Genomic DNA, 16,509 nt, shown 5'->3' on the forward strand with positions numbered 1-16,509 from the left:
ATAAAGCTATTATGTTATTTAACCCGCTGGGGAAATGCTGTTAAAAATAAAATAAAAAACAATGCCAGAATTGCTGTTTTCTGTTCATCCTGTCTTAAAAAAAAACATGATAAAATACCGATAGAAACTACACATCGTCCCGCAAAACAAAGTCCCTCATACAGCTATATCAGTGGAAAAATAACAAAGTTATGGCCCTTCATATATGGAGATACAAAAACACAATTTTGAAAAATAAGTGTTTTTACTGTGTAAAAGTAGTAAAACATAAGAAAACCATATACATTTGGTATTGTCGCAATCGTAACGATTATTATATAATTATCGGTACATAATTATATGTACCGCAAGATGATGCTTTTAAAAAATACAACTTGTCCTGCAAAAAACAAGTCCTTATACAACTATGTGGACGCAAAAATAAAAAAGATATAGCTCATTGAATGTGACGATGGAAAAACTTAAAAAATAGCTTGGTTATCAAGGTTTAAAATAGGCTGGTCACTAAGGGGTTAATCTTGCCAAAGATAACAAATGAATCACAAGATCACAGTCAGTCATCCCTCTGCTTCAGCCCCGCTACTTGTAAAGGGGTCTCCCAAAAACATTAAACCTCTGGAGTTCTCCAATGCCATACCTAAGAGAGATTCAGTAGTTTCAATTACAGACTATGCAGTTTTGGGCATCGCCACATCAAATAAATTAGACCAAACTGATCCATATTACACCTAGGACAGGTGTCATTCCCTCTACAGCCCATGCTATACAGATGTTTAGGAGTAAAGTATAAGCGGTGTACCAATATAAACTGATAGAATCTATGTGAATAATTTAGTGACACACTATTAACTCCTTTGAACACTTCCCTCCATGTGACTTTAATCCTCCCCAAAATCTTTCCCCCATTTTCCATTTAAATTTGCCCTTACTGGGCTATCTCTATTCATAAGCCAACTAAGCTCATGATACACCAAAGAAGTGACCCCTTTTTTTCTCCAAAAGAAACTAGTCGTACCATTTTTGAGAAGCCCGCCATACCACTGTTGTGTCATCTGATGGACAAAGCATAAACTCCTCCACTGCTCTATTCAAATCCTGCCTCAGAGAATCTACCACCTGTCTCTCTCCTATTTTTCTAAATTTTTGTCTTTTTATAGAATCCTCTCACATAAGCTTTAAAAGTATCCCAAATGACTCCCCCAGATGCGGTCCCCTTATTAATTTGGAAAAACTCCACAAACTGAACCAAAGCTTCCTCATCTCGTTCCATTCCCAGAATAAGAGAGAAAGAGACATATGATCTCACAGACCAACTTCGCCTTGTGGTCTCAATTTCAACAAGCGATGGTGAATTATCCGACAGACTTTTGCTTCATATTCTAATCTCTTGACTAAGCCCATCATTAGCTTTTTGGCCAATGCTAAATCAATTCTTGAGGGATTCTGAAGTCTTCAACTACCAAGAAAACTGTGATGTCTCTTGCCTTTTAATCAAGGGCTGGATCAAGTTTTCTCTTCATTTGGCACTGTCTATAATATGTCTTGCAAACAAGGCTGGGGTCAGCATCCAACAAACCTGGGTAGTTTTCCCAGGACCCTCTGGGCTTGAAGGTTTCAATAGGACTTGGCTAAGCATTTTCTACACTTGTGAAGACAACGGTTGGGCAGAAAGGGGACCCACGTAGACTCTTTGACCCAAAGGCACACATACACTTGGAGCCGACCCTGCTCACTTGTATCTGAATATACACCTTTGAAGATTCTTTTGTGAGCTGCCCATTTATTAAGTTTAAAGCTGTGAACCTTTGGAAATCAGACATAACAAAGCACCTGGCTTCTCTTCAGGGCATGTACACCCCGGTTTCTCTTCAGGGCCCACCCTGGCTTTTTAACAAGGTCTATACCGTGGCACACAGAAAGATCCTGATGCCGGGCAGCATCAGGATGTTGCATGTGACAGTGCCCTGACGAAGTGTGCTGCATCGCATATAATGTCCTCACGCTGCCCGGTGCCAGGGTTGAAGACTGTGGGGATCGCTGGAGATGTGACCACTGATAGATATTCAATTTCCATAAATAAGTCTTTTAAAGTGCATTTTTCCTTTAAGAAACCAGGGTTTTACAAAAATGGATATAGATAATGCGCAATGCAAAACATAAATTGTGGGCAGTGAGATTTGAAGCAGGCATTCCATGCGCTTGCATTTAGGGCAGATCATGCCACCACTGGGCCAAGACATTTAAACAGATCAGAACTGGGGTTTTTCATCTTAGTAACATGGATGAAATATTACATGCTGATGGACCCATTCTTAGGCCTTATGCACATGGTCACATTAACTACCTATATTGGACAGATGTACAATATGGTCACATAACTTGCTGTACCTCTTCATGCCTCTAATTTTTTGCAAAGGCAGACATGGACTCCGTAAGAAAATAAAAATGTGGCATCACATGCCATATCGCGGCCCACAATGGGACTCTGTATGCTGTTACAGGGTAGTGCCAACATAAAACATGCGATTAGCTGACAAAAGAGCCTTTTCTCATTTGTCGGCTGAAAGCACGGCTATTTTACGCGAGCCAATGATCGGGAACGAGCATTCCGTTTTCTTTGATCATCAGCCTGTTTAAAAGGCCTTTAGTCTCACTTTGAAAAAAAGGATTAATGATTGGTAGATCAATGGAAAGATCTGTTAAAGGGCTTTTCCCAACCATAAGAAATTATGGAACATGATATGGAAATGCCATCACTTTCCAATCAGTGGGTGTCCGACTGCTGAGAACCACACTGATCCTCAGAATGAAGAAGCCACAGCACTAGCTAAGCGCTGTTTCACCTTCACAGTTTTTCCAAGCTCGGTGATACTCTTGGCCACCTGCTGTGCTGGGAACTACAGCACAGCCCCATTCAGCACTGCTTCACAAGAAAAATGCCAAAAAGGACCACTGTCCCTTCGTACTCAAGAATGCCATAATTGTAATGTTAATAGTGATGTGCCATAGCATTACAAGATGGGAATAACTCTTTTCCCCACCTAAATATATTTAGAAAAATTAAAATGCAGACAGAGAAGGCAATGAGCATGAGTTGACTGCTACCAAACTGTATTTTCTATTCTCTATCCCCAGCATAGTGCCATTATGTCCAACATTATTTTAGATAGCTTGCTATGAATAGATAGCTCATCCCTAGCTACCAGCCTGTCGGCTATTGCACGGGTCCACTAGTATTTATTTTTAATGTGTTTTCTTCTGACCTTGTAGAGGGAATATTGGGTAACATTTTTTTTGCAGAAAAAGAAGAGGACCGTATTATATTACAGGTGAATGTGGAGACTTGGAGCAAAGCAGTAGCAAATTAGGTTGGGTTAAAGCAGGTGGGAAGGAAAAGCAAATGTCACTATTGCATGATAAATGAGAAAACGCTATGTAAAACTAACAAAAAAAAGGACACCAAATTGAACTGTATCAGTTAGAGCCAGGCAGCTGCTGCCAAGGCAAATAAAATCACATGATGCATCAAAGGGGACATAGATACGCATAATGAAATTAAAGTTCTTCATATCTAAAAATCACTAGATAGATCAAACATAAAATATTGTGAACAGTTTTCTAACCGGAAGGCAACCAAAGTAATAAATAGAATGGCTTGACTACAGTACCCAAATAAAGCGCTGCAGAGGTGACATAATCACTATACAAAAACACTGTCTTCAAAGGTAAATACAGAGCACACTATAATGATCTTTTGAGTTCGTGGCAATAAACTGAACCATTGAAATCTTTCTTTGTCCTTAGACTGGTCACGTCTTATTGAGACCAAAGTATTTTGCAGGGCTTTCACCACTTTAACAGCTATATGTCATTTTAAATCTGAAGCCTGAAGAGCCTTACTAACTCTGACTGCCATCTGAAGAACTGGGTGCACCATATTAAAAGCAAACTTATGCTTGGGTACTGATGCAGATAAAGCTTTTGACTGGGTTAACTGGTTCTTTATGCGTGCTTTTCTGGAGAAGTTTGGTTTCCCCATGACCTTCATTGAAGCAATCTTTTCACTCTATTCAACACCCAGAGCCGGGCTCAAACGAAATGGCCCATATTTCAATATCTTTAACGGCACTAGGCAAAGTTGCCCTCTCTCCCCCTCACTCTTTATACTATCCATGGAAACACTTACCCATTGGATCTGCCAGTCCGATGGTATTGAAGGCATGAGAGTGGGGAATTTTACACACTCAGTTGCCGCATTTGCGGATAACTTGCTCCTGATAATAATGAACCCTTTGCCTGCTCTCCCCGTATCATGCAGATCTTTGGTGAGTTTGGGAAGATTTCTAATTTTAAAATAATTTTCAATAAATTCGAAATAATCAATATCTCGATACCTTCTGCCAATGTTGCCACTCTGAAATCCCGTGCTCCTTTTAATTGGCCTGAAAAAAAAACAATAAAATACCTAGGAATCCACCTCCCAAAAGACCTCACCCTTTTTTTCTTGTTAAATTGTCAACCACTGTTACATCAAATTAAATATCAATTACAGGCTCTCAAAATCCCACTCCTTGGGTGGGCAGGAAAAACTTCTTTAAGATCTATATACTTACTAAAATGTATATGTCCTACAGACTGTACCCATCTTTCTTCCACAGTCCTTCTTCAACAATTTGAAGGGTTTGTTTGGCCATTTCCTTTGGGCAGCAAAACATCCCAGACTTGCACATAGGCTTCTTACCCTTAAAACGTCTCAGGGTGGAATGGGCCTAACAGATGTCCAATATTATTACAAAGCTAACCACCTTGGTAGATTGGTTCTTTTAAATAGCCAGAATGAAACCCCTCCACATGTTGAACTAGAGAGATCCCTTCTAGGACCTAGGATGCTTACTTTGCTATGGGGTCAATTTACTGCTCAGATACTTATATCTAATCTCAATCCCATTACTTATGGTACCATCTTAGTTTTTTATAACTATTTATTGTCACTGAATCCCCCTGTGTCGTTTTCCTCAATAATGCCTATAAATTACCTTCAGTTCACCTTGGGAATTCCCCACTCTGAAGGCTGTGTCTGGTCGAGACTTAATGGTACTCCTCTAAATACTGCATTCCAAGATACCACGATGCCTAATATTACAGACCTCTTCTCCCACACAGGTACTGACGCGAGTAACTTTCTAAATTTAGCTGTATTTAAGAGTTTACTGACTCTCTCACAGAACCCTCATGGTTAGATACCTTGCTTCGCTTCCCTTCCACTCCCACCAAACCTCTCTCTAAAATATATTCAGACCTTATCCTCTATTCAGCACCCCCTAAGAGATATAAAATAGCTTGGGAGAAAGAGCTTAACACCTCCTGGTCGCCTCTTGAAATCTCCACTATTTTACGACATTCACATGGCTTCTCGAGGTGTGTGAGAATCCAAGAGAATTATTTTAAAACACTTACCAGGTGGTATAGAACACCTGAATATCTCCAAAAAATATATCTATCTCCTGATGAGTCATGCTGGCATTGTGGCCAAGGTCTCTCTCTCATGTCTGGTGGGACTGTCCGCAGATTAAACCTTTCTGGCAAACAGCATCTGGCAGTTTGTTATGTTACTGGAAAAACTGTATTTTTATCTGCTCCTTTGATCCTTGTTTTGGCTCCTACCTCTTCCTTTCAACCAGCTAAAAAATGATTTAACCACAGACCTTCTTACTACTGCAAAACTATTAATTGCACTTAGTTTTAGATCCAGAGACCCCCCCCCCCCCATCCATAACACAGTGGTATGAAAAAATTCATCCCATTTGCAGAATGGAGGCACTTGCTAGCTGGGAAGCTAGAAATCACCCTAGATTTGTGACAATCTGGAACCACTGGAGATCCTTCAGGAATACTACTTTTCCTCCATCTATTACAAACTTTTGTGAATTATTGAAAAAAACATTTACGTTTTCTGTAACCTTGTCCCCACCCCCATTTATAAAGCTCATTTTACACACTTGCTGATGCATACCCTATTTACATGGAATGTGTAAATATTGTTTTGTTTTTATTTCTATTTGCCTTTTTTCATTTCATAGGGCCTGTTCACATCAGTTGAGGAGTTCCATCAGGAGTTTCCATCGTGTAACCCCTCAACAGAAAGGCAAACGGATACCTTGGCTTCCGTTTGCATCACCATTGATCTCAATGGTGACGGAAACTTTGATAATGGTTTCAGCTTGTCACCGATGGGGACGGGTTCCGTTGTTTTGATGGAATCAATAGCACAGTCGACTGTTAACTTGATTTATCAAAACTGTTTAATAGAAAAACTGGCCTTGAGTCCCATAGCTACCAATCCGAGATCTGTTTAATTTATTTTTGCTACGGGCAACATGGCCAGTTTTCATGTTAGGAAGCTTTGATAAATAAGACCTGCTATCTTTTATTGTGTAACATTATACAAAGCTTAAAATAAATCCTCTTGGATATCATTACTAAAATATTTAACTTTAGAGTACTTCACGGGTTGCCATTACTAGATCAGATTTTTTTTAAGTAAAATAATAACTTTTTTTAAAAATAAACCATGTTTACAGCTTGTGACCACTAAATGCTCTCCAACCTTTGAAAAAGCACAGAACAACATAAATCATTCTCTCCATTACGTGTCTGTTGCGCTGAACTTCTTATATAGACAGTTGAGCCAACAATACATGAAGACAGTGGCAGACGCAGATGGCTAAAGGCCCCTGTGCAAGAACAATATATGGGCCCCTTGCTCTTCAATATTTCATTATAGATCGCCCCCTTTTTTCTCTCTAACAATCCATTAGTAAATGTTAGCCATAAAATTCATCATCTCGGGCATTTACATGCAAACAGAAGAAGGTTTCTATAAGGTGACAGTGGGACCCTTACATACTGGGCCCCTGTGCAACTGCACAGGTTGTACCAATGGTATGTCCGCCCCTGCATGAAGGGGACTCCTTAAAGAGGATCCGTCATTAGTTTATTAATGGCCTGTCCCCCTAACTAATCTAATAGGTGCTATGATGCTGATAACTACAGTGTCACTTTTTTTTCAAAAACGTTATGTGCTTTCTTCTAAATATGATAATTTGGCTATACTTGCCAAACGGGAGGTTACACTTTCTTTTCACTCTGGGAGGTGTAATGTTTTCTGTAGGATGCTGTCCAATCCGTGTCATACAATTCTCTTCCCAGCCCAGCAACACAGTGTGATCTTATAGTATACAGCTTCCAATCCCGATTGTGCTTTCAACTGGTGATACCTCCGGTTGTTTCACTCCTAGAACTGCGATCCTGGTGCCACATGAAAGATTAGAATGTCATCTTTCACTGTTCTATTTGAAGTGATCCCCCTTCCCTCCAGCCTCCATCTCTCACACTATGTGAAGCAGCTTCATTCTGGTAGCTCCACCTCAGGAGATTCGCTGGTGTTGACACCCACTTGTCAAGTATAGCCTCATTTGCATATTTATTAAAAAAAGCTAATAACTTTTAAAATAATAAACATTTTGGGACACAATTTTCACTAGCATTATCAGTGTGACCGCGCCTATTAGATTATCTAGGAGATCAAAGAATGGGGTGCCACTGCTATCCTGCTTAGCACATGATGGCCGCACATGCACGCAGTTACTGTATCTACATTGTAGTTTATGGGTGTCATGCAGCTGAGCGTTTCACAACTCATTTAAACTACAGCGGAGAGAGTCGCACATATGCGCAGACATTTCTCATCTCTGGAGTGCTGAACCTATCAGACATTGGTAAAATCTGTGGATATGCAATAAATGACTCCGATGTGAATACCCCTTCAAACCTTTAAGGAAGGACCTATGTTGGGCATTAAAAAGGCTCTGTCACCACATTATAAGTGCCCCATCTTGTACATAATATGATTGGCACTGTAATGTAGATTACAGCAGTGTTTTTCATTTATAAAAATGGTAATTTTTGACGAAGTTATGACCTATATTAGCTTTATGCTAATGACTTTCTTAATGGACAACTGGGCGTGTTTTACTTTTTGACCAAGTGGGCATTGTGGAGAGAAGTGTATGACGCTGACCAATCAGTGTTATACACTTCTCTCCATTCATTTACACAGCACATAGTGTTCTTACTAGATCACTATGTGCTGCCACATACACACAAATTAACGTTACTCAAGTCTCCTGAGAGTGAATAGACATCACCTCCAGTGAGGACGGGATGTCTATTCAGAATCCTGACACTTCGGTAACGTTTGTGTGAGATTTACAGCAAGGCAAAACTGTCATTTACAACAAGGCTGTAAACTGTCATTTAAAACGAGATTACGCTTGCCTTGCTGTAAATCTCACACAAACGTTAGTGAAGTGTCAGGATTCTGAATAGACATCACGTCCTGGTTGCTAGTGATGTCTATTCACTCTCAGGACACTTGAGTAACGTTAATGTGTGTGTAAGTGGCTGCACATAGTGATGTAATAAGATCACTATATGCTGTGTAAATTAATGGGTAGAAGTATATGACGCTGATTGGTCAGCGTCATACACTTCTCTCCACAATGCCCACTTGGTTCAAAAAGTAAAACACGCTCAATTGTCCATTAAGAAATTCATTAGCATAAAGCTAATATAGGTCATAACTCCGTCAAAAATGATCGTTTTTCGAAATAAAAAACACTGCTGTAATCTACATTACGCGCCGATCACATTATGTAGAAGATAGGCCACTTAAAATGTGGTGACAGAGCCTCTTTAAGGGCCAAGCAATATTTAAAACATTCTCATGTTCGCTTTCCAAGAGCTATAATTGTAGCTGTATGCGGGCTTGTTTCTTGTGGGGCAAGTTCTATTTTTCAATGGCACCATTTTGGAGTACATATAATTTATTTGTTAGCTTTTATATTTTGGGGGAATGTAAAAGATCACAAACCCATTCCACCATGCGGTATAAATGATGTTAGATGTATTCTACGATTGCGGCTTTAACAAGTATGTTTTTTTTTTGTTTCTTTTTTATACTATTCTCCATAAAGCATAAGTTGTGGCTTATCCATATTACCTGCTGACTGCTAGAGTGCTGATTGTACCAGTGAGTACGGTGTGTCTGTGTGTGTGTGTGTGTGTGTGTGTGGGGGGGGGGGGTGTTTGTGGGGGTGTGTGGGGTGTTGGGACTTTTCACCCATATTTGATATATTGTGGCAGCATTAGTGTTCCTGAGTGTGTGGACTGTTTGGGGTACATATTATGCTCAATTTGTAGCCTCAGTAACGTGCAAGTGTGAGATTAAGCTGTAGATTGTTGTTTATCTCTTGTAGTCGCAACCCACGTATTAAGGGGTTTTCTCATCAAAAAAATTATTTCTTAAATGGTCTTCAAAAACCCATGGCCACCAGCTGTGAAAGCTGTGACTGGTCATAAAGGGGAAATGTAGTATTACATGCCATGTACTATATGGACAGGCCACATTAACAAGAGCAGGAACTATGAGTTCTGAGAGTGGTGAGACAACACATGTAAAAGTATTATTTGTGGTGGTATAAGGGAGAAAAGGGCTGAAAGTATATCTATAACTTTATTTTATCTAATTAGGTCCTAAGTTCTCTCATTTCATTGCTCAACTTTTTCATAGTTCACATTTTTTACTCCTTTAGTGCCTCTTCTGCCATTTTGCCCCTGCACTTCCCCTTCTCACACAGCAGTAGAGTTAAAATATAACTTTATTTTTTTTAAATCAGGTAAAAAAAAATGTATTACAACTTTCCAAAACACATACATACAAGTACAAAGAAAGACATAAATAACGTTTTGCCAACAGCCACCTCTAGGGGGAGCTTGTAGTATACAGATAGCATTGAGTTTAAAGCGACTGTTACCTTCGAAACCCCCCTAAACTACAGTAATCCGTAAACCGCTTGAAAGATGCTGATTCAGAATGTGCAATTTTTATCTTTCTACTCGCATTCCCCCTGCTGTAAGCCCGCTAGCGGGCCATGCGCTGCATGCTGATGCTCAGAGAGGACTACTAAACTTGGCAATATAATGGAGAGGACTAGTTAGACTCGTCATTAGCATGCATCGCGCGACTCCTTTGCAGCAGAGGAATGCAAGTGAATAGAAAGATAAAAACAGATGTGCAGATTTGGAATCCGTGTATTTTAAGCCATTTACGGATTACTACGGGGGTTTTGGAGGTGGCAGATTTGTAAAGGATAAAGAAAACAAAATGTGGATAAAAATAATTTCAAATGTTTGTATTAGATATTAAAAAAAATAAAGGATGGATTCACTCCAGCGTTTGACTTTTTGTTGTTCTGCTCCATCAGAGAATCAGAGAAGTAGAGCATTGGAAATACTGGAACCGCGAGTTCTGTTGCACAGCAAACTCCACTGGCAGCTGACGAAACCCATTGACTTTAATGGATTCCGCGCTATTGTTTCCGGTATTTCTGCCCGGATCTGTGATGGAGACCACTAACGGAGCCTCCAACGCAGATGTTAACGAGACCTAACTCTTTAAAAAAAAAAAATAGGTTTTTATGCAGCAATATTGATATAAATAAAAAAAGTTATGCTCACCAGAATGCAGAGGAGTGAACAATTTAACTTTTTACAATTATACTTTTAATTTTTATTTTGTTTACTGAAATGCATTTATTTGGGGCTAAGAACAACTTTTGTAATTGACTTGACTTTTATAACAAAAAAAACTTTCACTTCTGCAGCTTCTATGATTCACAGTACATAGAAGCTGTAGATAGATTTGGCTCAGAACGGCTATCATTGAGCTGAACTGATAGCTCCTGTGTACTCCTGAGCGATTTTCTAAACTCTGTTCTGATCCACTTTTGACTTTATCTGAATTGAGCATAGAAAATCACCTTTAACGTCAAAATCAGCTGTCATTAATGAGCACTTTAGGGACTCAGATTACGCGCCAACTATATTCACATGAGACATCTAATATCTGAAATAAAGAGTTTTAGAACCCCCCCCCCCCCCCCCACCCAAAAAAAAAATTTTTTTTATACTGACTGCTAGGGGTTAATGCTTATCTTTATCTGTTTAATGAAAAAGTGATGACCGTGATATAACTATTTCATGATGTGTTGATTGATTGTGTAGAATATCGGCTATTTTCTGTTTTTACAGTGCTTTTCATTGTGGTCTAACAGAAGAAAGAAAAGGAATGATGTCAAAGAAGTAGAAAGAGACCTTAACAATGTCCACCCTACAACAGAATCTTTACTGGATGAAACTCAAAAAGAAAATGTGTATGTATTATAGATGTATACTTTCTGCGCCTACTATGGTGTCCAGGATAGAAAATGTACATCTTCAATAAAAAGCAAAAAAAAGGTCTTCACAATGGTTTATATATTACAGGACAAGCAGTTTGAGCCATAAAGCAGATGCAAACTTGCTCCTTCTTGTAAAATTGCTTATAGATCAGTTTTATAAAATGTAGTGAAGTAATTTGTTTTGCAATGATGTGCTCATAAAAAAGAGGAATTCGTAATTTTACTTAGGATTTTGACCAGGGTCTACATCCTTGAACTTGTACAAAATACACACATTTTTCTAGGACTAAGGCCACAAGCACACGAACTTGCTTTTGCGGCCGCAATTCCCCCGAAAATCCACAGGACAACTGCGGCCCCATTCATTTCTATGGGCCCATGCACACGACCGTGGTTTTTACGGACCGTGCATGGCCCAGGAGCCTGGACCGCAGAAAGAAGGGACATGTTTTATTACGGCCGTGTTCTGCGGTCCAGGCTCATAGAAAATAATGCCAAAAATATACCTGATATACAAATAACGTCGATAGACAACGAAATACGAAATCTAAATCTTTATTATCCCATAAGGGAAAAATTACTCCTGACGAAGGTTTCATCATGTCCACCCCAGGTAAATAAATAGCCCATTCAGATATTGATGTGGCTCTATATATCCACATTTGTGAAATACTCATGCAATAGCTAGTTGATCATTCTAGATTTCTGATCTTCAGGCAATACTTTATAGCTTTACACATTGTAACATTTCATGGCTATTGTTATGGGATATGTTGGACATTCCAATCCGGGGTGTTTTTAATTTTCTGTGTTTTAAATGTATGTATTTTGGGGTAATTTTTCCCTTATGGGATAATAAAGATTTATATTTGGTATTTCGTTGTCTATCGACGTTATTTGTATATCAGGCATATTTTTGGTATTCTGATTAATTGATAGTTATACCTGATGCTTAAGATACATTTTTGTTGAATCATAGAAAATAATGGCCGCGGCCATGTGCACGGCCCGCGATTTGCAGGCGGCCTGCGAGTGACACTCCGCGGCCGGCCGACTCGAAAATCATGGTCGTGCACATGGCTACGGTCGTGTGCATGAGGCCTTATGCTGTGAAGTTCCTTTATTTCTTTAATTTAAATAGGCTCTGTCACCAGATTATAAGTGCCCTATCTCCTACATAATCTGATCGGCGCTGTAATGTAGATAACAGTGGTTTTTATTTTGAAAAACAATACATTTTTAGCAAGTTATGAACAATTTTAGATTTATGCTAATTCGTTTCTTAATAGACAACTGGGCGTTGTAAAGAGAAGTGTATGATGCTGACCAATCAGCGTCATACATTTCTCATCGTTCCAGCCCAGCTTCTTTCACTGCACACACAGTGTGATCGCGCAAGATCACGCTGTGCTGTGAGTTAAGTCCCACAGAAACTTTACCAAAGTGTAGGGAGTCTGAATATACATCACATCTTGGCTGGAGGTGATGTCTATTCACTGTCAAGACACTTCAGTAAAGTTAATGTAGGAGTAAGTGACAGCACAGCGTGATCTCGCAAGATCACGCTGTGCTGTGAGTACAGCTAATCATGAATGAAGAGAAGTGTATGAAGCTGATTGGTTACTGATTGGTCAGCATCATACACTTCTATTTAGAACGCCCAGTTGGTAAAAAGTTAAAAAACACCCAGTTGTCTATTCAGAAACTTGCTCAAAAATGATCTTTTTTCAAAATAAAAACCACTGTTGTCTTCATTACAGTGCTGATCAGATTATGTAGGAGATAGGGCACTTATAATCTGGTGACAGAGCCTCTTTAAGGCTTTATTCAGAAGTTTGTGTGTCAAAACAGCAGTGCTAGACTTGAGTCTATTGAGGGATCCGGGAAAACAGACAAAAATAAGACATGGCCTATTTTTCCCCGGGCCGTTCAAAAGCGGCCGTGTGAATAGCCCCGTAGACATGCATTGATTTTAATGCAGACGTGTTACGGCCGTAAAAAAAAACAGCCGTCACACGGCTGAGTTTTCCTGTCATCTGAATAGTGCCTTAATGCAGATGTCCCATTGTGAGCTAAAATATATGTTAGTCAATGTATGTTAGTAATGTTTTTGCTTTTTTATTTATTTTCCTCACTGCTTGCTGCTTTTTTTTTTAGATAAACTCCACTAGGGCAGAGCTGTAATCTGAGACTATACCTGAGCTACAGTGTCTACAGGGAGTCTGAGGTAGTCTGAAACACCCCTCCTGTCTTACTAATAGTTCAGACTGCCACTCTCCATCTTCACATTGCAGATCTGCCTCTTTAGGTTTTCTGCTGATCACCAGTCTATACATGAGAGATGATCTTCTTTACAGCAAGGACAGATGGATTTTAAAGTAAAGACTACTAAACCATGAGTGAGAAAAAGATCAGGCAGCATTAATAAGGGGCTACTATCAGGAACGGATTAAGGGTTTTTTATGCCCACCCCCCCCAACTCTGAAGACAGAACTTTGAAGACGCTGTACAGTATATATTTTCAGATTTCTGTTTAGGTGGCCACAGATCTGGAACGGTTTTGAATTAGCTGTAAAAGCAGAATGAGCCATACAGAAGAGAGAAAGCAGAATATTTTGAGACACTAAAGTGGTCAGGAGCTTTATAACATTTTTTATTTTTGCGTCAATGGAGTGGTGTGTGAAGGATTATTTTTTTGTGGGAGGAGTTGTAGTTTTATTGGCACCATTTAAAGTACCATATAATGGGTGAATTGGAAAAAACTGAGATTCCTCCATGGTTCTTTGGGTTTAGTTTTTACTGTATATATTTACCTTCTCTTAAGGTAAAAGTAGATTTTAACATCTACTTTTACCTTAAGAGAATGTAAATATATACAGCCCCAGAACCAAGCTCAGTACAAATATACAGCCTCAAAACAAAGTTCAGTACATATATACATCACCAGAACAAAGCTCAGTACATATATACATCACCAGAACAAAGCTCAGTACATATATGCAGCCCCAAAACCAAGCTCAGTACATATATACATCCCCAGAACAGAGCTCAGTACATATATACAGACCCAGAACAAAGCTCAGTACATATATGCAGTACCAGAACAAAGCTCAGTACATATATACCACACCAGAACAAAGCTCAGTACATATATACCACACCAGAACCAAGCTCAGTACATATATACAGCCCTAGAACCAAGCTCAGTACATATATGCTGCAACAGAACCGAGCTCAGTACATATATACAGCACCAGAACAAATACAGTTCAGTACAGAGATCATTTTCAAATTCAGTTTAACCCCTGCTGTATAAATTTGTACGACATAAAACAACAGCTCCCAGTATAGCCTGTACAATGATTAGGATATGCTGGGAGTTGCTGTTTAACAAAAAAGAATGCTACCATCCGTCATCTCGCTGAAGATCATACAGTGACTAGAGTACTGATCAGTCACCGGGAGAATAAACATTTAGATTGAGTGACTCACCGGTGATGTCTCAGATTCTTTTTCGTTCTTTTTCTCCATCCGGTCCAGACTTCTTCCGGGCACGGCCCATTTCTGCAGTTTGCAGCTCAGATTTCTTCAGCTCCTCAGTTTTCCAACATTTCCGCACCTATAAATGAAGATTACATTTCTCATGATGCTTCTAAATATAATAGTATCATAAACTGTGCCACTGAATATAATAGTACTATACATTGTGCTCCTGAATATAATAGTACTATACACTGTACTCCTGAATATAATAGTACAATACACTGTACTCCTGAATATAATACTACCATACACTGCGCCCCTGAATATAATAGTACTATACACTGTGCTCCTGAATATAATAGTACTATACAATGTGCTCCTGAATATAATAGTACTATACACTGTGCCCCTGAATATAATAGTACTATACACTGTGCCCCTGAATATAATAGTACTATACACTGTGCTCCTGAATATAATAGTACTATACACTGTGCTCCTGAATATAATAGTACTATACACTGTACTCCTGAATATAATAGTACTATACACTGTGCTCCTGAATATAATAGTACTATACACTCTACTTTTGAATATATTAGTACTATACACTGTGCCCCTAAATATAATAGTACTATACACTGTACTCCTGAATATAATAGTACTATACACTGTGCTCCTGAATATAATAGTACTATACACTGTGCCCCTGAATATAATAGTACTATACACTGAACTCCTGAATATAATCGTACTATACACTGTGCTCCTGAATATAATAGTACTATACACTGTACTTTTGAATATAATAGTACTATACACTGCGCTCCTGTATATAATAGTACTATACACTGTACTCCTGAATATAATAGTACTATACACTGTACTCCTGAATAAAATAGTACTATACACTGTACTCCTGAATATAATAGTACTATACACTGTACTCCTGAATATAATAGTACTATACACTGTGCTCCTGAATATAATAGTACTATACACTGTGCTCCTGAATATAATAGTACTATACACTGTACTTTTGAATATAATAGTACTATACACTGCGCTCCTGTATATAATAGTACTATACACTGTACTCCTGAATATAATAGTACTATACACTGTACTCCTGAATAAAATAGTACTATACACTGTACTCCTGAATATAATAGTACTATACACTGTACTCCTGAATATAATAGTACTATACACTGTACTCCTGAATATAATAGTACTATACACTGTACTCCTGAATATAATAGTACTATACACTGTACTCCTGAATATAATAGTACTATACACTGTACACCTGAATATAATAGTACTATACACTGTACTCCTGAATATAATAGTACTATACACTGTGCTGAATATAATAGTACTATACATTGTGCCCCTGAATATAATAGTATTATACACTGTACTCCTGAGTATAATAGTACTATACACTGTACCCCTGAATATAATAGTACTATACACTGCGCTCCTGTATATAATAGTACTATACACTGTACTCCTGAATATAATAGTACTATACACTGTACTCCTGAATAAAATAGTACTATACACTGTACTCCTGAATATAATAGTACTATACACTGTACTCCTGAATATAATAGTACTATACACTGTACTCCTGAATATAATAGTACTATACACTGTGCTGAATATAATAGTACTATACATTGTGCTCCTGAATATAATAGTATTATACACTGTACTCCTG

General features: G+C 38.6%; 1 protein-coding gene across 1 annotated transcript in view; it reads left to right on the forward strand.

Annotated features, from left to right (window-relative positions):
• The window catches only part of LOC142651984 (ATP-binding cassette sub-family B member 5-like), a 73,614-nt gene that overhangs the window by 14,919 nt on the left and 42,186 nt on the right, over positions 1-16,509 (forward strand). The window contains exon 2 of the mRNA XM_075827308.1: positions 11,152-11,273. Coding sequence (XP_075683423.1) covers positions 11,152-11,273 — 122 coding nt within the window. The remainder of the gene's footprint in view (positions 1-11,151; positions 11,274-16,509) is intronic.

This window comes from Rhinoderma darwinii, chromosome 5 (genome assembly GCF_050947455.1).
Source record: "Rhinoderma darwinii isolate aRhiDar2 chromosome 5, aRhiDar2.hap1, whole genome shotgun sequence".
NCBI classification, from domain to species: Eukaryota; Metazoa; Chordata; class Amphibia; order Anura; family Rhinodermatidae; genus Rhinoderma; species Rhinoderma darwinii.